At 41.7% G+C, this 23,946-nt stretch overlaps 1 protein-coding gene and 1 pseudogene across 5 annotated transcripts in view; both read right to left on the bottom strand.

The window, feature by feature from the left end:
• Nucleotides 1-1,028: 1,028 nt before the first annotated feature.
• Nucleotides 1,029-1,128, bottom strand: LOC121139555 (annotated as a pseudogene).
• A 2,500-nt stretch (nt 1,129-3,628) lies between these two features.
• The window catches only part of Btbd7 (BTB domain containing 7), a 71,380-nt gene continuing 51,062 nt past the window's right edge, over nt 3,629-23,946 (bottom strand). For 4 of the 5 annotated variants that reach the window (XM_005068377.4, XM_021226184.2, XM_021226182.2 and 1 more), the window contains exons 6-11: nt 20,978-21,138; nt 18,483-18,626; nt 16,496-16,685; nt 13,828-14,006; nt 10,500-10,949; nt 3,629-8,797 (exon numbers count right to left, since the gene is read on the bottom strand). In XM_005068377.4, coding sequence (XP_005068434.1) covers nt 7,979-8,797; nt 10,500-10,949; nt 13,828-14,006; nt 16,496-16,685; nt 18,483-18,626; nt 20,978-21,138 — 1,943 coding nt within the window. In that variant the 3' untranslated portion in view covers nt 3,629-7,978. Of the gene's footprint in view, nt 8,798-10,499; nt 10,950-13,827; nt 14,007-16,495; nt 16,686-18,482; nt 18,627-20,977; nt 21,139-23,946 lie in introns of those variants that run through there. The other variant, XM_021226185.2, reaches the window with a different exon arrangement.

Raw genomic sequence — 23,946 nt, 5'->3', positions numbered from 1 at the left:
GGGTTCTCCAATGAACCTCATCTATGGAGGCTCTTCTAGCTCAAGAGTTTCCTGGCCTCCCCTTCCTCCTAGCTCTGCCACAATCCAGCAGCAGCCACTAGCATACTTGCATACCAGACTTCAGGCTGGAGCGTAAGAATGGGTGAGTCTCCTAATAAATCCCGGTGATATGACCAGTGTCAGATAGAGATCATTTGGAACACTAGGTAGTTATTACCAGTTTGGCAGATAGGAAGGGCAAAACCCTGTAACCTGCTTTTACCCTTTATATCAGAGTACATCTCTCAAATCTGCAGAAGTAGAGCAAACTAGAAGACTTGGGGAGAGGAGACTGGGGACCTTGTGTGGCCTATGGGAGTAGCCAGGAATGCAGCAAGCTAATGGCAGTCTGGATAGGATGGCTAAGCAAAGGGAGCCAAGCCCTAGAATTACAAGTGTCTCAAATAATTTGGTTTTGTATTTGTAGTAGGGGATGGTTGTGGTGATATCTTGCTTTTACAAATAAAGCCTTCTGAAATGCAGAGGATGGAGCTTGTCACTAGCTAACCAGAGAGGTCTGGAGGTCTATACAGATAGGCAGGAAGTGATACGGCTGGGCGGAGAGAGAATGTAAGCGAAAAGAAACAGGAACTTGTTCTCTCGTCTCTGAGATGTTAAGTAGGGAAGGTGTGGTTGTGGCTTGCTTCTTCTCGCTGATCTCAGCATTTTCCTCTATATCTGACTCGGGGTTTTTATTATTTAGACAAATTAAGAACTTCTTTTTACAGATGGTCGTCTGGAAACTAAGGACCAGCGATGTGCCAGGTCCTGGTACAAGAAACAGTAGTTGATGGACATGGTGTGTCTGTCAAATTGCTTCTTAAATACTCAGGTTTCTGGTCATAGATGAGGGCTGCTATCAGTTACTACAGAGCTCCATAATCTCTCAAAGTGCTCAGAACCAGTGTCTGTTGAGTGGTCACTAAATGAGACATCTATAGCATCCCCTCCCAGATGCAGGGAACAGCAAGGAAGAAAGAGCAGAGGGAAAAAAAAAGGAAATGAAAAAAAGTTTTTTCTTGCACAGGGGCCATGCTAACCTTTTCTCTGTTATTTCTATTTGAGTGTATGTGCTGCCAAAGTGAGCATGAAAAATGTTTTGGAAGGAAGGAAAATGAGCAGCTACTGCTGCTGACTTCTGAACTTGAAGAAATAGCATGGAGTAGAAAGAGCTCTTAAATGATGCCAGGGGACAGAGAGATATCTCAGTGGTTAAGGGCACTGGTGATTCTTTCAGAGGACCCAGACTCAGTTGCTAGCCCCAACATGGTGGCTCACAACCATCTGTATGTAGCTCTAGTTCCGGGGTCTGAGACACGCTGTCTTCTGACCTCTGCTGCACCAGGCACACAGGATACAGACACGCATGCAGGCCAAACACTCATACACATAAAATAAAGTTTAGGTAAAGAAGAAACTGTGCTGAGGGTGGGTGAGATGACGCAGTGGGTAAAGATGGTAAAGGTGCTTTGCTGCCACGCCTGACAACTTGAGTTCAATCCCTGAGTCCCACAAGGTTGTCTTCTGGCCTCCATACATGCAACATGGCTCATGCATGCCCAACACACATACACACTAAGCAATAAAAAAAATGATGCTGAACTACCTTTATGTTGACAGGGTCACCCACCTTCAGTATAGGGTCTAAATGCATGATAGTCTCTGCTGCCAGGTACTTGGTGACCAGGTATAAGTTGGCTTGTGACACCACCCAGATCTGTCTCAGTTACCTCCTTGTACTCCTAGCTCCTCTAGTCTCTACCCTCTCAGCCGCTCACTTAGTCAGTTCCACGTTCTCACCTCCTGTTACACTTCTGCCTGCCCACCAGTCTTGCCAGCCCTATTATCCTCTTGCAGTCATCCCCCAAACACTCAGGGGCCTGACCTCCTAAACTGGATGAGCACAGCCACTTTTGAGGAGAAGTGATCCTGTCTTTTTCCTTCAATTTGAAGAGGTGATACAGGGCATGTGAAAATTTAACCATGGCTGGTGAATGGGTAATGCTGTCTCCTGTCGAGCTTGATGACCTGAACATGATTTCCAAGTGGAAGGAGAGGACTGACTCCTTCAACCTCCACAAACATACTGTGGCACTTGTGTGTTCACCCCAAATAAGTGGGAGCAGAGGTCGATGGCTTTAGCTTGGTGGTTGAACACATGCTGGTATACCTGGAGCCAAGTTCCCAACTCTGAGCCCCACTTAAAAAAAGAACCAGTATAAAATGGTACAACAAAGAAGCAGGAAGTAGAGGCACATGCCTTTAATGCTGGCACTCAGCAGGCAGATCTTCGAGGCCAGTGTGCTCTACACAGTGAGTCCTAGGCCATTGGCTACCAAGAGAGACCCTTTTTCTCAAACCAAACAGCGAGAGACTACAATTCCAAGTCCTCCCACCCATAGTACCAATATCCCTCAGGGGCAGCCCGGTAAGCACTCTGAGAATTGTCACATACATCTTTATTATCATTTTCTCTTCTTCAAATGAACGTGTGCAACACTGCTATTCTGAAGACCACATTCTCTGTAGATGGCCTGGCTGGGCCCTTTCAGTGCCACACTGCAGGTTTCCTGCCAGCAAATCTCCACTAAGGGACCTAGGAAGGTGGGGTCCTCCATGGTGCCCCAAGTCTTTCACCTTCCTTCCAATGCTCACTTTAGTCAGTGTATGTGGACCACTTTCTGAGTTCCCACCTAAATACACTTGTTAGGTACTGCTTAGAACTCCTAGCAAAACTACCATGACCATTATTCGTCAGCTCACGTCCCTCTAGTTGAGACCCTCCCTGCCTTGCCTACTAACAGCTACCAAGTCAGGAAACACTGTGCCCTTTGTAGCCGGAAACCCCCCAGTTCACTCCCCTCTGCAACCCTCCTGAGCCTTATCACTTCCCACTGTTGGGTAGTCTGGCCTCCTGCCTCTCCACCCTCTATCCCCTGCTAAAGCTTGTGGCAACTTTGATGTTTGAGACTGGCATTAGGGCCAATCAAAACTTTTTGCCTGTTCAAGAGGAGTAAGGTGGTCAGCTAACTAGTCCCAGAGCCCTTGCCACCCTAGGCTCTGCTCTCCCTGGTCCTCCTTTGGTTTTCCTAGTCCTGGCAGTGGTCTTTTATCTTTCTAAAGGTCACCCTGTCAAGTCTTCCCGCCCCAGCTTCCCTTTTAACCAGTATCTTTTCTTCCTGGGAGTTAACAAATGGAGGCAGAACTAATGATGTCTTGAGTTCAAGGTTTTCTGTGATTGGAGGCTCAAGTACCTGGATGGTCTTTGTCCTATCGACAGCCCACAATGCAGTTCAGGTGCCTGGTACACACAGGTGGAACTTCCTCTGGAAACTATTGCTCCAATTTGTACAGTGAAATTGCTCAAAAAATGCCCTGGGTGAAACAGAAGTAAACTTGATGAACCAGAATGGGTAATTTCCAAGGAAACCACCATTACCACCACCACCACCAAAATGTTTCTAACATAATAGAAAACATGAGAGAGAAAATGTAGAAAACTTCCAGATTCTATCCTCAAGGGTGCAGCCACATTTGTAGATAAAGACCACATGCTGTATTGCTAGAACAGACTGTCCAACTCTGCAGGTTCTATACAAGCCATTTATTTGAAATGCCAACTATATGTAGGATAAAGTCAGTGTTACATGCTTATCAGTAACAGTAGAAAAATAGAACCAGTGAAAACCTCTGTACAACTGTGATGGACTCAAAAGAGAAATGTATTGTTTACAATGTTTCACACAGACGAGTTCAAGTTTGGAGGTACCTAAATAAAAATACTATATATTTCTTTAAAAAACACTATGTACAATTGAAGCGTAAACAAGTTTTACAAAGTACTGGTTATGCAGGTTGTAGAAAACACTTGCATAGGACATGAAATCAGTTTAAGAAAGATTTCTGAGCCTTTAGCATTGAAGGCACTTGACTTTACCATTAACAGCACAACCACAAGAAACTCAGTGGTGGAGGCCAGATGTGGCACATACACGGTGAGGGGAGCTCAGGTACCTCAGGTTTCAGCTGCCCTATCTGAGCGCAGAATTCCCTAGGACCTACCCAGATAACCTGGACAGTCACGTACAGGTACACCCGAGGACTCTTCCACAGTGTATCTGATCTCAGAGCTCACATAGACACACAAGTAGAAGATATTCCCAAGACACAAACTTGCAAACAGTCCATCTATAGAAATGACCGCAGCATTATAATATTCTGAATACAGAAGATTGGTACAATCATGGATATATTTTTTAGGGAAAACAAAATCAAAAGACTTGCCCAGACAATAACCACATGACAACTAGTACAACTGATGGGACAAAATAACTTACACTTCACAGAGCACTGTTCACACAGCAGTTTTGAGAGAAGATAGTAAAACACCTCTAGGCCGTGCAGAATAGCTCTTAGAAAGATTATCTGAATGAGGCTTGAAAGTAACGGCATGGTAGACATTGTGAACCACTGCAGACCCGGGAATAGCACCCATCACTGCGGCATTAGTTAATAGTCTATTGACCACAAAGAGCTTAACTCAGCCCTAAGAAACACGTAAATGCCTTATCGTTCACTGTAAAACAATGGCCTTATGCAAATTTTGTGAAATGCATTTTTCCCTTAAAAGGCAAGTTCAGTATTATGAAGACACATCTCCTTCTTTGTAGACGCTGTGAATGTTGATCCTTCAACTCCAGAGAATGCGCTTGAGGTCAGCTTCGGCCCAGCTGGCGCTACTGGCATTCACCGGCTTCCATTATGTTCTGAAGTGTCAGCTTCATTCAAATGTACAAGGGCTGTGCCCACTGCTAGAACTTCAACAAGTAATGAAAGAAAATACAGTAAAGGATGGTAAATGTTAAAAAACAAAACAAAAGCCCCCTAAAACCAAGGAGGACAGCCAACAAGGAAGCAAAAATCAAGACTTAGGTTCAGTTATACAAGAGGTCCAGAAAGATAAATATTATCAACACAGCAAGTCCTAAAAGGCCAACAGGTTACTTAAATGCTAGGTCAGCTTTGGCCTGGGGGCTGCACTCAGAAATAAAGTCAATGGGGGAATGTAAAAGGGTGATGATGTATGAAAATTTAAGGATCTGTTTTAGATGATTGTTTTTCCTTATGATCCACAGATGACTTTAAATGTAAGTTATTTTTCAAAATTACAAAACTAAAACAAAAATACAAGAAAGGGATCAACAACATCTTGAGAACCTAAGCACTGGTTCTCTAGCCTCAGCACTCAAGAGGGACTGGAATGGTGATTGTCCAAACGGCCTGATTGTCCCTGGCCTCCCTCAAAAGGAGATCTGGGATTTTTATGATTTGGTTATTAAATTTCTATACTAAGAAAAATGCCAGTTCCTGTGGCCTAAGATTTATATTATACATAAATATCTTCTTTTCTGAAACTGACCCTACCCAGACTTCACATCTGTAAGTACAGCATTTAAAACAATTCATGGATGGGTTCACAGCCAGAGGCACAGTCTAATGTCCCACTAACCCTATCCTATCACACACAAAACCACACCTGTTTAACTTCTGAAGTCACACCAGTCCACAATCCCACAGATTAAAGCAACATTTCCCTCTATATACAATTTGGCCAGGTAATCTACTAAAAGTCACTAAAAAAAGACATTATAAATTAAATAATACTATGAACAGTGTCCACTAATTTTTTTTATAATTACATCATATGGATAGGAAAGCACATTTAATGAATTGTCAAGAAATGAAAAGTGTGAGATCAATAATGGTCCTAAAACATAAAAAACCAAAACCTGTCAAGAGGTGAGAAAGTTTAGGTGTACTGCTTCTGTCTGCAGTTAACCTGCACAATCCAGTCTGATCTGGAACAATCTCAAACTATATAAAACAATTCCTGTCAAAAAGGTCCCAGACACACAGGGAGGAACAGAATGTAATTGCTTTTTGCTTCTACAATCTGAGACTGTGCTTCAAAAGATACCGACTCTTACACAGAGCAGAGTCCTGTGGATTTCTACTTTAAGGAGAAAGGACCTTAAAGGGGATATGAGTCCCACTTAGCAGATGTGCCTGCCCTGTGCAAGCCTCTGAGTTCAGGACGTACACCACTAGGGTCAGTCACAGTCAGCAGATGCATGAGCAGCAGCCCACTAGTCAGGCAACACAACTAGTGGCAGCGATTGCCGGGGTATACAGAGATGGGCACCTTCCCATCTATGAAATTATCTGTTGTTAGGATTGTTTAAATATCAGATCATTCCTGAGTGTATATCCATAGGGTAAAGTGGGAGAAGACCATAAGAGAAACTACAGTTTCAGAAGAAATCAGAGTTGCCGATGCCTAATAGAAACCTATTTACTTCAAAGTGCGTGTAATTCACTTATACGGTAGCTTGGGAAGGCTCCCTAGCCCTGCATAGTTTTAGAGTGTGAATGATTCCTAATTATATGTACACACACAGAAAAGAGGCTCCCAAATACCTTCTCCACAAAGAATGTTCAGGAAGTTTCTTTTCTTCTAAGTGCTACAGCTGTGTGTGTGTGTTTATAAAAATACAAAGTGAATGTTCAAATGATGCTGAAGTGATTTAAAAACTTAAATAACAATATATTTACATTGGGTAAGAAAACACAAAATAAAACAAAACCAAAACAGTCCCTAGCTCACACACTGCCCTTCCAAGGGAAAGGACTATGAAAGACCCCATATGCTCAGCAATTCAGTAAATGCCAAACCAGCACCTCCAGCGGAGTTCAAGTAGGATGTGTAGTGTTTTACTGAAAACAAAAGAGTTTTTTGGTGGTAAAAAACTATGCATCATACAACTTTGTAAAAGACAACAAAAATCCAGACATACTTTGAAAACACTAAAAAAACCGTATGTGTGTACAAATACCAAGTGACATACATAAGACTGAAGCCCTTTTGGTTTTTTTTTTCCCCACAAAATGCAAGACAACCAAAGGCAGTCGTTTCCCCCAGCCAGTGAATCACATGCAGAGCAAGGCATCCTCAGTGTGCCCTGTGTGTGGCATCACCATCTCCACTACTATTTGTTTTTGAGGCAGGGGCTCACATAACCAGCCCAGTCTTGAGTTCACTATGTAACCAAAGATGACCTTGAACATCTGATCTGCTGTCCCCACCCCCAAGTGCTGGGATTACAGTTGTGCACATCCTTACCCAAGTCCAACTCCACTGATTAGATCTTTTTGGAGTGAGTAAGTAACTCTACTCCAGAATCTCCAAGGGTCCTAACAAAGCTGCTACTGTAATTACACAGTAGCTACAGCCTGGGCACCAGACTTTCCTGCTTCCTGCTCTTTACTGAACCCAAAAATTTCAAGACCTGACTAGACTCCTGCTGTGGGGAATGAAGAGATTGGCTTTCAAGACTTATAAAAAAGAATGACATGAGATTTATGGAGATTGAACAGGAAGATCTCTGAAATGAAAGAGAGAGGAGCATATGATGTGCTGTTCTTTGGAATTTCTATAATTAAAAAATAAACACAACTATTTTATAAGAAAATACATCTTAGTGTGCAACCCAATGCACGTGGAAACTGGTAGATGATAGGTAAAATGCAAAAAAGTATGAAAATACAGTCCTTTAAATGTGGCGATAAAGTTTAACACACTGTTATAAAATCAATACAAATAAACTAAATGTACAAGTGCAAAAATTAGTCATCTGTAAAGAAGAAGAAAGCGCCAGCTTGCTTTCTCTTTAAGACGCCTCCCACACAACTGGTACACATGAAAGAGACGGATGCAGCATTCAAAACAACCCTCTCGGCATGCCATGTGTAATAAACATATGCACAGAGAAACTAGAATAAAAAGTGAGACTGAGCTGGCATGGATAACCGCTCACTAAGTTGTCGGGTTACATCATAAAACAGGATGCTTCACATCTCAGGCACAGACTCCAAGCTGCTTTCAGAGGGCAGACTTTTTGTAGAGGAAGTCTGGCTTGCTCGGTGACCTCCTTCCTCTGCTTATGGAATCATCCCTTTCCAGATCCGTGCTTCTCTGAGCTCCGTGGCTCAGGGACTCACTGTCTGTCAGTCTTCTACTGGATCGCTCTTCTAGAGCTTCAGAGCTGCATGCAGAATGGGAAGGAGGTCTGTTAGGTGTCAGCCCAAAAGTCAAGTCCGTTTCTACTGCAGTTCGTGCCCTGACATGAGCTGGACCGTTGCCAGCATTTTCTGAGGGTGCCGGAGGAAAGTCTGACCTCTGGGGAGGCTGCTCAACAACATCCAAGCGTATTGGCTCACTCTTCTGCTTGTGTGGATGGCCATCAGGAGACAGTGGATATTCTCTCCTAGTATCGTCCTGCTTTTTAGGAGAGGTCTGACCAGGTAGGTAAGCCGACTTTAAGCCATTTGGTGATGCCTTACTGTGGCTGTACAAGTCTGGACCAAAATATCTACCATGTGGCGGGGAGGGAGTGTGTCTGCCAGGGGCAGGAGTGGAAGGTCTGCAAGCCGCACTTGAGAAGTCATAGAGATCTGGGTACTCCTGCTGACTGTCTCTACCCTCTGCTTTCTGCTCTAGTGTGTGTTTTTTTCGAGCTGTGTGTGTATGTCTCTGTGGAATACACGAGAGATGCTGAGGAGGCCCTGGTCCTGCTTCAGAAACTGGCTGGCATAATTCTGTGTCTGCAGCAAGCTCTGGGAGCCTCCTGTCCTTGAGTGACAGTGTAGATACCCCCATGGCGATATCTGGCATCAAATCATTCAGCACAGGCTGTGTACACTGAAACAGAACAGAGAGGAATGATTAAAAAGAAAAAAAAAAGAATCACACATTTCTTTTACACGCTTGTATTTGAAGAGTTATAAAAATACACAAGATTATACACCTAAGAATAAAAACCACTACACTTCCCTACAGAGGTTATGGTTGTTAGCATTATCTAGTGCTCCCGTTTTGTACCTATGAAAACTATTAATCTCAAATTTCAATGCACATACAATTACATCACTCAATTTTCTTTGAGATTACTTGATTACCGCACAATATTTTACTGTATTGGTGAGAAGCAATCTAATTATTCTCCTACTAGGGTTCCCCCACCTCTCTTCTCTTTCTTCCACCCCACTCAACTCTGAGACAGGGTCTCTCTATGTACCCTGACTGTCCTGGAACTCATTATATAGAGGAGGTTGGTCTTGAACTGGTAGAGATCTGCCTGCCTCTGCCTCCCAAGTACTGGGATAAAAGGCATGTGTCACCACTGCCTGGCTGAGGCAGGCTTTCTTAATCAAACCTAGAACTCACTGATAATGGCTAATTTGACTAGCTATTTTACTCTGAGGAATCCTTTTTTCAACCTTCTGAGGCTGGAATTACAAGTGGGCTGCTAGCTCCTCCTGGCTTTTATGTGGACTCTGGTGATCTAAACTTAGGACTGGAGCTGGAGAGACGGCTCAGTGGTTAGGAGCACTGTCAGCTCTTTCAAAGTACCTAGGTTCCATTTCCAGCATTCAGGTGGCAGCTCACAACTGTCTGTAATTCCAGTTCTAGGGGATTCAACACCCTCTTCTGACCTTCATAGGTACCACATATCCATGTAGTACACAGATATGCATGTAAAATCATACACATAATTTTTTATAAAAACTTGGGTCTTTGCAGCTTTTTAATTTTTATTTTCTAAGTGTCTAAGTTGAACCCATCTTTCTACCTCAAACACCCAAAGTGCAACCCCAACACTGAGGGTGTGCCATACCTAGCTATATTATTAACAATTTAGGTTATTTACATTTTTCACTATACTCAGGACTGTATGGATAGTTTAATAAGTAGCTTTTAAAGGGAATTGTAATTAAAATATAAAATAGAACTACTATAACTGTAAGGTTGGTCATTGGAAAGCAGGGAGGGAGCAGAAGGGGAAAGATAATAATCTGACTCTTCTAAGGAGGTCTGCTTTTCTCTACTGAATGTTGCTGAGAGCACATGACAGAATACGAAGCATTGTTTTTTTTTTTCTTGAATCTATTATATAAAACAGAAGTCCAAACTCCATAAGCTCAAAAAACAGACAAAAAAATCCTCTCTCAATTACCACCTACTCACCCTAGCAACCAAAGCTGAGTCAAATGAGGACCTGATAGATTTGAGACCAGAGGTGGGGACTTTTATTTCTGCTGGTCTCTGCCACACTGGCCCTGGTGACACTAGTGTTCCCAGTGCAAAGAACAGAAGATGCTAAGTGTTTGCACAGAGGACCAGGCTCTGGTACACACATGTGCACTACACCCACCGCAGACACCTCAAGTCTCTCCTATCTGTGCTTGTCCTCTTCCTTTCCATTCCCTGCAGGGAATGCTTCCAGCTAGTCAGTAACACTTTTGGGAGTTGCTGAGTTCCAGCAGGGTCCCTGGAGCTGGGGGAACAGCTCCTAAGGTCCTCCACTTTTGTTTTAGAGAAAGTTATCCAAGTGCAGACTTACCGCTTGCTTCTCAGATATTATTGCTGCTGAGGCGGCAGCAGCTGCAGCAGCGGCAGCAACCGTCTGTCTTCCCAGGCCTGTGGTGTTGGTACAATCGGGAGGTGCTACTTTAACACCTGGCAAATAAACTGGGGGCGGGCCAGGTTTAGGAGCTGTTCTGGAGTGAAACAGTGAGTGATTACAGGGGTAAGAAAACGAACGAGAAGGGTGATGACTGGGAGGCCTTTGTTTCCAGCTTGCCTTGAGCTGGTTATGGATTGGGGTGGCTGGAGGGTGGTATGGAGGGGGAGGAGGGGGCAAAGGTGGATGGAAGGCCACGAAAGAGTCCAGGTCTGTAAACATGGTTTCTGCTGTAGGAGTACTGTTAACACGACATCTCCCAGGCTGTCTCATTGTCAAGAGTGGACTTTCATCCCCGAAACGTTCATCAGGAAAGAACTTGTGAGGATTCTAAGAAAGATTATTAAAAAAAAAAAGTTAGCATTAGTAACTTGTAAAATAATTAAGGATAACTTTGAGCTTCCTATTTTTCCTGCCTCAGGTGGGATTATAGGAGTGTGCCAGCTACCATGCCTGGATGTCCTTAAACTCCTGATCATCTCTACCTCAGCATTCCAGGTGCTGGGATTACATATGTGTGCCACTTCATCTGGCTTTAGGTCTGTACCTTTATCAGCTGATTTAATAAATGGAAATTTACAGTCTGAAGGAGTTAAATCAGGTACTTAAAAACAAACAAAACTTTTAGCCGAAATGAAAGGCTTAACATGGTTTTCTAGGTCAGAGCCTAAAGAAAAATGACCTGATTCCGAGTAAAAAGGGCTAGAGTGCAGCTGAAGCTACTCCACTGAACAGTCCCTAACTCATGTCAGTAGGCTTCAGTAAGATCAGGTGACAAAGCAAACGCCAGTAGTAAAACAGTCCAAATGTGCCACTGCTAAAAACAAGAGAAACATAAAAACCAAGAGTCTGGGCGGTGGTGGCTCACACCCTTAACACCAGCACTAGGGAGGCAGAGGCAAGGTCTCTGAATTCGAGGCCAACCTGGTCTAAAAAAGTGAGTTCCAGCCAGCACTGTTACACAGAGAAACCTTATTGGGGGGAAATGGGGACCAAAACCAAAAAGGAAACAACAACAACAAAAACCAAAGGAAGGATCTTTCTAGAAAGTTTGTGATACATCTAAGCATCTATCTGAAGTAAATGCAGACTATCATTCTTTACACATGTATTAGATTAAGACACTGATAAACATCGAATGTTTCTATACAATTTATGAGATTAAGATATTTTTTTTTAAAAGACAGAATCTTTGCTGGGCAGTGGTGTCACACACCTTTAATCCCAGAACTCAGAAGGAAGAGGCAGGTGGATCTCTTGAGTTCAAGGCCAATTTGGTCTACAGAGGGAGTTCCAGGACAGGCAAGACTACATAGGGAAACACTGTCTCAAAAACCAAAACCAAATAAAATAAAACAACAAAAAAAGCCAAACCAAAACAAAAGTGACAAAAACCAAAACAAAAATCCCAAATCAGGGTCTCACTATACAGTTTTCACTGGCTTGCAGCTCCCAATGCAGTCTGGCCTTCAACTTAGAGAGCTCTGCGTGTCACTGCCTGTCAAGTGCTGGAGTTGAAAGCATGTGGCCACACATCCAGCCAGAAGATAAAATTTAAAATGGCAAAGGGGACAGAAATGGCCCTAATAAGGATGGCACCAATAGACATGCTAACATTGAAGGGGGAAGCTTACAAGGCTTTCAAGGAACTATAGGCAATTCATGAATGCTGAGAGTAGGAGAAATACTCTTCCCCAGGGAAGAGCACACCAATTGATTATCCAATACTAAATGGTCAGTCCTGGAAACATACATACAAGCAACACGATAGACACTGAGCAGGTTGTATTTACAAAGTTAGGCATACACATACGTACAACACTAATAACTAAAGAGAGGCTATTATTTTGAAAGCAAGGGGGAGGGGGAATACATGAGAGGGTGTGGGACAGGAAGAAATAAGATTATATTATAATCTCAAAAAATTATATTAAAAAAGTTAAATAACGACGGGCCTTTAATACTAGCAACTGGGAGGCAGAGAAGGCGGATCTCTGTGAGTTTGAAGCCAGCCTGGTCTACAGAGCGAGTTCCAGGACAGGCTCCAAAGCAATACAGAGAAACCCTGTCTCGAAAAACAAACAAAGTTAAATACCATACTTTGCAGTTTTATTGATGGGGACAATAGTAAAGTTAAGACCTAAATTATTTGCTGCCTTGCCAAAGGACATCTCGTATCACATTAATTATTTGCAAGGGTCAATCAATGTTAATGGTATTTGTAGGCAAGAAAGTTTGTAACACTTAGCCAGATGAAATTAAATTTATTTATAGTTATTGTTAGATATTCTCATTAGACTATTTTATAAGCCCTATCTTAATTATAAAACTGCAATAGCTTTTGTATCCAATTACTAGAAATGAGGGCTTCTTTTTTCTTGCTATGTTAAAAAAATAAAGAGCCTGGTGTTGGTGGTGCATGCATTTAATCCCAGCACTTGGGAGACAGAGACAGGAGGATTTCTGTGAGTTTGAGACCAGTCTGGTCTATAAGAGCTAGTTCTAGGACAGGCTCCAAAGCTACAACAACAACAACAACAAAAAACAATAAAATAAAGGCACTTGTTTCATGAGTCTCAGTTCCTCCTAAACCCCACCCCTCTGCCCGGACAGGGTTTTTCTCTGTGTAGCCCTGGCTGTTCTGGAACTTGCTCTGTAGACCAGGCTGGCCTCAAACTCAGAGATCTGCCTCCAGAGTGCTGGAATTAAAAGCATAGGCTACCATTGCCTAGCTAGCCTTGTCTTTGAAAATAACTCCTAAAGGAAAAGAGAGAAGAAATAAGAAACCCGGAAGACCTGTAAGTATAACAGAAAGTCAAACTGGAAATTCAGTGACCAGAGAGTGAGCAGTGAGGTCTGGAGTTTTCTATCCCCTCTTCAATCTCCACTGAGATAGAATTCTGCAGTAGTCACCTATAGATGCTTGTTATGCCCCAGATACACTGCTGTTCTATATCACGTCCTATCTTCACTTTATAGATGAGATGTTTGGGGTGGTTAAGTGACTCAATTTGCTGACAGTTTAGGAAGCAGCAGAGCCAACTCTGCTCAGGCTGCTCTACCACACTGCCCTCACCAGGTGAATCCGGCAGGCACAGGCTATTACAGATATCAGAGGCAGCAAAAGAACAAGGAAGAAAAAGCAGCTCAGATGACACACCTGACTGACATTCCAGGCTCCCCCTTCCCCCTCGGTATTGAGCTCTACCTGCAAGAGCTCTGCAGCAGCATCTGCAAGCCCAAACTCTCTCAGCACTCGGATCTGGATCTCATAGCTGACAGTGGCGCCCTCCCCGCAGTTCAGTGCATAGGCTCTCTGCACCTGCTCCGTGTGCCGCAGTTCCTGCAGGCGCCTCACCATGTCTTTCAGAATGAGGAGACGAGGAACTAGAAGGAGAAAGACAGACAATTCCTGAGCTACACAAGACTACCCAGCAAGTACAAGGAGAAAGAAACATGCTATAGAAGAATCTTCTCAGACATTTTTTAAAGACAGTATTTTAATTTCTTGGGAATGTTCAATTTATGTCTACAATTATTTTCCAAGGTTTTAAAATTTCTCTGGGTCCAAAAGCTCTTGATTATACTAAACAGTCCCTGTATTCTATCCTTTTTGGCCACAGCTCAAATAAAACCTTTACTTGTATGTCCTAGCACTCAGGAGGCAGAGGCGGGAGGTTCTCCAGGTCAAGGCCAACTTGTTCTTCATAGCTAATTTTAGGACAGTCAGGGCTACACAGAGAAACCTTGACCAGAAAAACACCAAACCACTTTACTTTTATGTATTTTTTTCACAGGACGAGGGTATTTCAAATATATTCACCATTAGGACTTCGATGCAGCTCAGGTGAGACAGTGCTTGCCTAGCTTCAATTCCCAGCACCACAAACAAATAATTTCAACTAACTGTTCTGAGTTCTGACCACACACCAGAGGTTCAATTTGGCATTCAGGGTTCAGAACAAAAGGCATGAACTCTGATCTCAAAAAACTCTGCCTTTCATTACTGTAAACTAAGAAAGTAAATACAGTGTAGGAAGCAACACCAGGCTTGACTCAGAGCAGAGGGAAGACTTAAGACAAGCAGAGTCTTGACAAATGAGAGTTCTGGAAACTAAGTAGGCAAAGCAGGTAAGCTTTCTGAGGACACATCAAGTGCATGCAACATATGCAAGTGAGAGACAGCAGGACACAAACAGCTGGCATGACCGGAGCTCAGTGGTAAATGGTACAAACCACAAAAGTACTGAGATGACAGGTGAACAATTTAAGCACATTCTGCTTATACCAGGCAGTCATGTATACAGGGGGACAACAGGCCCTGACTCTCTAACCAGCATTCTGAAACTACCTAAGTTGTGCTGGCTAGTTTTCCATCAACTTGACACAAGCTGGAATCAGTAGTAAAGAGGGAAACTCAACTGAGCAAAAGTAAGACCAAGCTGTTGGCCTTGTCTGTCGGATAGTTTCTTAATTAGTGATTGATGGGGAGGGCCTAGCCCATTGTAGGTGGTGTCATCCCTGGGCTGGTGGTCCTGGGTTCTATAAGAAACAGATAGATCTCTGTGAGTTCAAGGCCAGCCTGGGCTACAAAGACAACTCCAGGACAGACAGCGCTGTTACATAGAGGAACTCTGTCTTAAAGATTCATGACATAACTGCTAGAAGGGGAACTACAGTTTCCCAAGTGCTTACTCTGAACCAGACAGATGCCTAATAATATAGCCGTGACACTTCATTAATCCTCACAATGACACTAGAGAGGAGGCATTATCTGCATTCCACAGATGAAGAAATTAAGGTTCAATCCAAAGTCATATACATAAGTGGCACAGCTAGACAGTCTTCTCCAATAAGCTGCATTGCTTTTTCGTAGTATGTTGAAGAAGGACAGAAAAAGAACCTTGGTAGGACCATGTCTCATTAGCTAAATGAAGGAGACAAGTTCAATTTCCCTAATCACACTGTGAATGTTTTGGGATTTTGAGGTTAAATTCTAAGATGAAGTTATACTGATATACATTTGCACTGACTCAAATTTAAAGAAAACACTACAGGCTAGGTGTAGTGGCACAGGTCTTCAATCCTAATACTTGGGAGACAGAGACAGGTAGGTGTATCTCTATGAGTACAAGGCCACCCTGATCTACACAGTTTCCAAAAAAAAAAGTGTCACTCATTGTAGCAAAGTTTCAAATTGTAGAGGAGTCTAAAACTCTCTCTTAACATTGTTACCCAATGTACATATAAGTAAACATACAGTGGCCAAATATGGTAACTGAAGGAAGATAACAGTTTAAAATAAAACTGTGAATTTGATGAAAAGTTCTGTCACTGTGTCGTTCATCTTTCCTTAGATGAAAATTTTTAGGCAGAAATGAATGGTACTATTCATAATGCCATAGCTTGTTGGATTTATTTTAAATCCTGAAATGGCAACTGGCAAGGGCTAGCAGTAAGTTTCTGACCACTAATTACCACTCTTTTTGGATATGCCAGTTATAAATCAAGCTCTGGTCAATCATAAGCCTGAACTCTAGTAAACTTGGATCTCTAGCAGCTAACAGTGATCGAATTTGGGAGGACAGAGCAGACTACATCACCTCTTGAAGGTTTTTGCTTTTAAGACGGGTTCATTATGTAGCTCAGGATCTCTTTCCTTTCTTTCCCTCATGGGTTCTAGGATGACAGTTGTGTGTCATTATGCCTGCCTGATTTCCCCTAAATCAGTTGTTCTTACCAGGAATGATCCTGCCCCAGAAGGCATATCTGTAAACGAACAATGATGAGTACTGAAATGTGGGAAGAATTAGCACAGGTAAGAAGGTTAAAACAGCAATTACAAAAAAAAAAAAAAAAGAAAGGCACTGCCTTACCTGGGATTTCATTGGCTACAACTGATGGAGGACTTGACTGGTTACTGCTGATCTGCTGGTGGCTGATCATGTGGCAGCACTGTGGCATGGCATTGCTGACCATGTAAAGTGTATCTGGAACGTTGGACATTCGAACCATTCGTAGTCGCACCAGATCTGTTTGTTCCACCATCATCTCATCCAGTACTGACTGGAATATTGAAACAGCTGGTCAACCTTCACTACGGTGAGCTCACACTTGCAGCAAGATAACCATCACCATATAAAAAGAAATGAAGTTATCATTTCTCATGTTTAAATTAATGGTGAAAGGAGAAAATGCCTCTCTTTTTGAGTATCTTGAAAAGATACAATCATCTTCTAAAAACTTTGACTATAAAATTAATCAGCAATAAACATATGCTAAGTATCAGAAGCAACAAAAAATGCTCAATATACAAAATATTGATTATTAGACCAGACACTGTGATACACATCTGTGGTAGTTTGAATGTAATTGGCCCCCTTAATCTCATAGGGAGTGTCACAATATATTAGGAGGTGTGGTTTTGTTGGAGTAGGTATGGCCTTGTTGGAGGAAGAGTTCCACAGTGGGGGTGGGTTTTGAGGTCTCACACATGCCCAATGTCTTGGTCTACTTCCTGCTGCCTGCGGATCAGCATGTAGCGGTTCCTTCTCCAGCACCATGCCCGCCTGCACGCTGCCATGCTCCCCACATGATGAGTGAACTAAACCTCTGAAACTGTAAGCCACCCCTCAATTACATAAATTCCTTTATAAGAGTTGCTGTGGTCATGGTGTCTCTTCACAGCAACATCTTTAATCCTAGTACTTGGACCACAGGGGCAGGCAGGCAGGTCTCTGTGAGTTCTAGGCCAGCGTGGTCTACACGGTGATTTGCAGAGCAGCCAGGGTTAGACAATGAGATCCTGTCTCAAAGAGGGACATATATACCATATAAAATTATTGCTGCTTAACAGATCTACAAATAAACCCAATTTTGTTAAATAAGTTCCAGTGTATCTGTATCACTAAACTGCAGAATGGGCCAAATATAAGCACTTTCTATATTTACTGAGGAGGAGCTCTGGGCACAGAGCCAGTGCCACATCTGTTGAGTGTCTTGGCTGCCCAGCTTTGGAGCAAATGAGAATGGGGAGCTACTGCTCGAGCAACATCAAGTACTTCACTCCCCAGAACTCGTGGAAAGGTGGAAAGAGAGTAACTGACTTCACAGTGTCGTCTTCTGACCCACTCACACTATAACACACATGACCACGCGTACATCATACATGTGTGGCTGGATGAGTTAAGGGCACTGGTTGTGTTGGCTTTTTTGCTAGGTGTAGTGGTGCACACCTTCCAGCACTTTGGAGGCAGAGGCAAGGAGATCTCTGTGAATTAGAGGCTAGCCAGGATACAAAGTGAGACTCTGTCTAAACAAAACAAAACAAAACAAAACAAAAACACATGCTGATTTAAAAAACTATTAGTTTTTCAACCTCTACACCAAAGTTATATGTGAATACATCTGATAAAAAGTATATTGTTTTCACATTATTGTATTTTCTTGGAGAGTTCTCTGTGTCAAAATACACACAGGATCTGCTATTTACTAACAAGTTTGAAACTTAGTTTAAATGTTTACCCTAAAACTAAACGGAACACAAAAGTCATCTATTCTGGAAGACTACTCCAAGAGATGACATGTCTCTTCGTTTATGAGGAAGGTAAGCAAATGCAGCCCACACTTGAGACATTTCCCTGCTCGCTAGACCATACAGCACAGCTGTCATGTAATTACAACAGTTTACAATGTAATGAGGTAAGATGCATCTTAACAAGTTTTAAAAACATCTTTGATAATTAAACATTCCAGAAAATTACTGATAAACTAGAATTTACTTTCATTTTCCACTACTAGATGCCTGGGTCACTAAAAGTAAGTTTCTGTGCATGTGGTTGGTAATAAACTCCTCTATCTTACCTTCGCTTCTTCCACATAGGGAGAAAACAGCCGAGGACGAACATATATGCCAGCATTTTTTTGCCGTAACCAGGCATTTGACTTTCCTCCTTCTGTTGTAGGAAGCATATCTGATGGGGGAGTACTGATCAAGCCTCTTTTCATCTTAAAAACAAACAAACATTGGAAAAAAAAGATAAATACATGCCACACAATACTAGTAAGACAACAATACTTACACCTATAAACACACTGCACAAGCTTCCCCACCATTTAAGTAAGAACTTGGGAACGTTATTATGTAAATTTAGCAATACCCTAAACATTAGGGTAAAGAGTTCAGAGGTTGAGAGATGGTTCAGTGGTTAAGAGCACTGACTGCCCTTCCAAAGGATGTGGGTTCAATTCCCAGCACCCACATGACAGCTCATCATTGTCTGTACCTCCAATTCCAGGGAATCTGACACCCTAACCAACACACATGGAGGCAAAACACCAATGCACATAAAATAAAATCATTAAAAAAAGAATTCAACAATAAGAAAATACCATCTGTAGTTGCCCTCTTTCCTTTAGAAGAATGATGTTTTTACATAGACACATAAATACAAATTCAAGAATTTGGATTAATTTTCACAACACTTGATGAAAACTGATTTTTTTCCCTGTTCATTTTGCTTTCACCCCCCAACCAAGGGAAAATAACATGGAGCTGGCCTTACTTACAGCACAGGACACTACATAGTTCTCTTCTCAGGGAATGTGACCTGACGCCAACCACCAAATAGCCCAAATCAGAAAATATGTGAACATTTTTCAGTTTACTGTGGAGATCTCTTTAGGCATGGGCTCAGTATCAGCACTGGTGAACTATGTAACCACAAATGCCTTATTTAACCTTAAAGGGCCTCACTACAGGACACCTGTGTGGTTCAAAGTTGGAGAGCCACAAGATGAAGATGTTTCAGTGTCACTGTGGTTTCCTCACTGATGTTATGAGCCCACACATAAATAAAGCCCCCAGGTCCTACTGTGGTGGTAAAGATTTAATGACAGCAATACTAAACACTGTCATGGTATGCACTTGCACCAACTAAGAGAACATGGCTGTGCACAGCAACAAGCAAACTTATATTGGGCTAAGTATGGAATTAAGAGCAAGTAAGTACATAGTTCCTAAACAATGTTCCAACAATACTTTTCTAAATAAAATACAAGAATCAGTCTTGCTGGGCATGCTGGCGCACATCTTCAAGCAATGAGGAGCAAGGCAGTAAGCAGCACTCTCACACGGCCTCTGCGCCCGCTCCTGACCTGACTTCTTTCAGGGATGAACTGTCCTGGGAAGCTGCAAACTGAAATAAACCCTCTCCTCACCAAGCTGCTTCTGGTCATGGTGTTTATAATACCAACGGAAACTTTCATGGAGACATCAGCTTAGTAGCAAAAATTTCAAAATAAAGACATATGACAGACATTTTTCAAAAGATATACAAAGGGTCAAGAGGGTATATGAAAACATTTTCAACATCACTGATCATCAAGAAAAGGCAAATTCAAAAGAAGAAACGGGACACACACACACACACACACACACACACACACACACACACACACAGAGCAATTCTACCATATATACTATATACACAAAAACAAAGCAATGCTACTAGCTAAAAATCATTACTTTAGGGACCGGATAGATGGCTCTAGAGCAATCATGAGGACTGAAGTTTAAATTCCAGCACTCATGTTACAAGCAAGGTATCCTTCGAAGGCCTGCAACTGTAGCTCACAGAGCTCTGATGTCCTCTTCTGGCTTCGGTACAAGGAGACCCTCTCTCCTCTCTCCTTCCTCCCTCCCTCCCTCGCTCTAAAAAACTCCATTAATACCACCTCTGGTATTTTCAAGACAAGGTCTCTCACTGTTGCCCTGGCTGTCCTCCAAAGACACAGAGATCCACTTGCCTCTGCTTCCTGAGTATTGGGATTAAAGTGTGCCAAGCTCTATAAATTTTCAACTGTGTTTAAAAAGCACTCAGATGGCTCATGTATCTTACATATATGAGTCAATGTCCCTCCTCTGATTTACTGTTCTTGAGGAGTCTGCAAAGGTAATTTCTATCTTTTCTTTCCACAAGATTGGATTGATTCATACTGGTAAGTGACCAAATTAATTTCCTTAAAAACTATGTTCTTGAGCGAGTTCCAGGACAGCCAGGGCAACACAGAGAAACTGTCTCAAAAAACAACAAAACAAAACAAAGAAAAACAAGCAAGCAAGCAAAACCCTGAAAAAATCAAAATAGAAAACAAAAACTTATGTTCTTGGAAGGAAGACCCACTTACCCACATAACATCAGGACCAAGCACACTTTTTTGTACTATGCCAGACACTGGGGATGTAACATTATACCAAACAGATTTCAAGTACTGTACTAGTAGGGGAAATTATAAGAATTAAACAGGATCAGTCTGGCATTTTTCTTTTCCTAAAAGGAATGAAGAGATGAACTTACAGCATCACTTAAGACCTCACTGTTTATAGGCAAGATGTGCTCAATTCGCACGAAAGGCAAGAGAGTAGAAAGGATCTCTCTAAGTTCTTCTATGTCCAGGTCTCTTCTTTTCACACCTCTTTTGTTCACACTATGTGCAGTACCACTCAGTAAGTTTGGCTCTAAGAAACAGAAAGGAAAAGCCTTCAGTGAAATCCCAGTTTTCATAGACAGTCTTTTTCTTTTTAAAAACTGTTAGTTTTTTGAGACAGGGTTTTTCTGTGTACCCTTGGCTGGCCTCAAACTCACAGAGACTCACCTGCCTCTGCCCCTGACCCCCAAAAACTGAGATTAATGATGTGCTCCACCACCACCCAGCCTTTTAAATAATTTTTTGTGTGCATGTATGTATGTGTATGTACTTGCTATGGCACTGAGTGTGAAAGCCAGAGGACAGTTTTCAGGATTTGGTTCCTTCTTCCACCATGGGTTCCAAGGATCAAATTTTTCAGACTTGGGCAACAAACACTTTTACCCACTCAGCCATCTTCCTGGTCCTAGGGACAGCCTTACTTTCCTCTCTATTATATAAAATCTTAGTACCAGATATAAGTACATCTGCTAAGGACAGGTTATAAATAAGTTTAATTTAATACATAAGTTTTTGGACAAAGAAAAAGTACAGTGTCTACAACACATGAACATTCTTTATAACTTCTGTGCTAAATGATTCTTTTTATGTATATTAACTCAAAGTAAGAAAAATGATAATCTGTTCATACCAAGGCTATGACCAGTTTTAAATATAAGAGGGACAATGCAAGGCACATGCTATTTTTGTCATAGTAGCATTATAAGAAGGGGAAAAGATGGGTCTCATGTAGTCCAGGCTGGTTTCTAACTTGTTATGTAGCCAAGGATGAGTCTGAAATTCTTTCTGATCCTCCTACCTCTACTTCCTAAATTCTGGGATTATAGACATGCACTACCATACCCATCCCAGGCTACTTATGTACAATGGTAATTTAATAATATATTAATCACCTGTATACAAAGGAGCAAAATTCAATGTACATTCTTAGTTCTAAGCTTCTAACATGGGCCTGTTATTACACATGGGTGAATCTTTTGTATTTGACATTTAAGTCCTATGTCCTGAGTAATGGATAAAGTATTTTTCCTTAGGTATTAATGTGACAGGAAGATCTAAAGAAAAATAAGTATGTTTATGTCACTGAAGTATGAAGAAAACTATAATTTTTAGAAATATTAATTATATCTTTAATTTAGGGGGCTACATATTTTTTGTTAAAATTTGATAATTTTAACAAAAAAGATCTTTATGGTTGATAATAAAAGTGACAATCTGGCCGGGCGTTGGTAGCCCACGCCTTTAATACCAGCAGAGAGGCAGATGCAGGCGGATCTCTGTGAGTTTAGTCCAGTCTGGTCTACAGATCGAGTTCCAGGTCAGGCCTCCAAAACAATACAGAGGGGGAAAAAAGTGACAATCCCTTTTTTTTTTTTTGAGACAGTTTCAAACTACATAGCCCTGGAAGTCTTGGAACTCACTATGTAGAACAGATCAGCCTTGAACTCAAAGAAGTCTATTTGCCTCTACCACCCTAGTGCTGGGATTAAAGATGTGCACCACCATGCCCAGCCAAAAATTTTACTTTATAAGGAAAGACATCTTTCTTAAATCACATGAGGGAAATATATATTGTCTATATAAAGATATATATGCATATATGTGCATACATATATGGAGAGAGAGAAAACAATTTTTATGTTTGTGATATTGAGGATAAAATCTAGGACCTTGTATGCAAGGCAAGTCCTTTACTATCGTTCAATATCTCTGACTCACAATTATTTTTTTTAAGTACTGCATTGTGGGATATTTATATATGTATTGCTGTGATTGTTGCTGAATGGCCAATAGCTAGGCAGGAGGTATAGGTAGGACTTCCGGACAGAGAAAGAGAGTAGGAGGAGATAATCGAGGTGCAGAGAAGATGCCAATGAGACATGGAGGTAGTAGGACATACATAATGATATTAAGGCAAAAAGCCACAGGGCAAAACAGACTAAATAATGGCAGGTCAATTTAGGTTATAAGAGCTAGTGGGGCAAGCCAAGCTGCAGGCCATGCTTTTATAATTAATTAGAAATCTCTGTGCTATTATCTGGGCGCTGGCTGGCAGGACAGAAAAGACATTACAGTACTGGGTAATGTCTTACACAAAACCTTCAAGTAAGGGCAGAACCATCTATACACAAACGTAACTAAGGAAGAATGGCCAGTTTGCCTTTCTTATTCTTGCAGAACTTTATATTCTAATCTTGTCTGAAATGTATTTCCTTTATTTACTTATTTTTGTTTTTAACGTGTCTGGCTATTTTGCCTGCATGTATGTATGTGAACCATGTGTGTGCCTGGTGCCCTCAGAGGACTGAAGAGGTTGTTAAATCTCCTGGAAATGGAATTACAGACTGTGAAGAGTCATCATGGAAGAGTTGGGAAATGAACCTGGGTTCTCTGAAAGAGAAGCAAGGGCTCCTAACCACTGAGCCATCTCTCCAGCCCACAAAACTATTTTAAAGGAAATTTTATCCATGAAGGATTCTCGTTACCTGCCCAAATAAATGTGATCTTTCATCACGAACAACCCTTCCTCATTATTAACCTATATCAATGAGGAGACCAAAGGCCTACAGTAATTAGGCAGTTCAGGTGTGGTAGCTATGTTGTTCACAATTAACACTGAATTAACCAATGATTCTAGAGGTTAGTTTCCCTCTAGGCACAAACATTTTGCCAACTCATCAAGACATAACTTTGTGTGCTACTGTTTAAAGGCACCTTAATACATATTCATTAAGGATGAACTCAAGGCTAACATCACAGTAACTCATGCCTCAATGAAGTTTATCAAACACACTATTTTCTCCATAAGGACATCCCAGCCTTCTTGCATTTCAGAATT

The sequence above is a fragment of the Mesocricetus auratus genome, unplaced genomic scaffold (assembly GCF_017639785.1).
Source record: "Mesocricetus auratus isolate SY011 unplaced genomic scaffold, BCM_Maur_2.0 Super-Scaffold_15014, whole genome shotgun sequence".
NCBI lineage: Eukaryota > Metazoa > Chordata > Mammalia > Rodentia > Cricetidae > Mesocricetus > Mesocricetus auratus.
The sequence above is the reverse complement of the archived record's forward strand: the minus strand, read 5'-3'. Positions and strand labels throughout refer to the sequence as shown.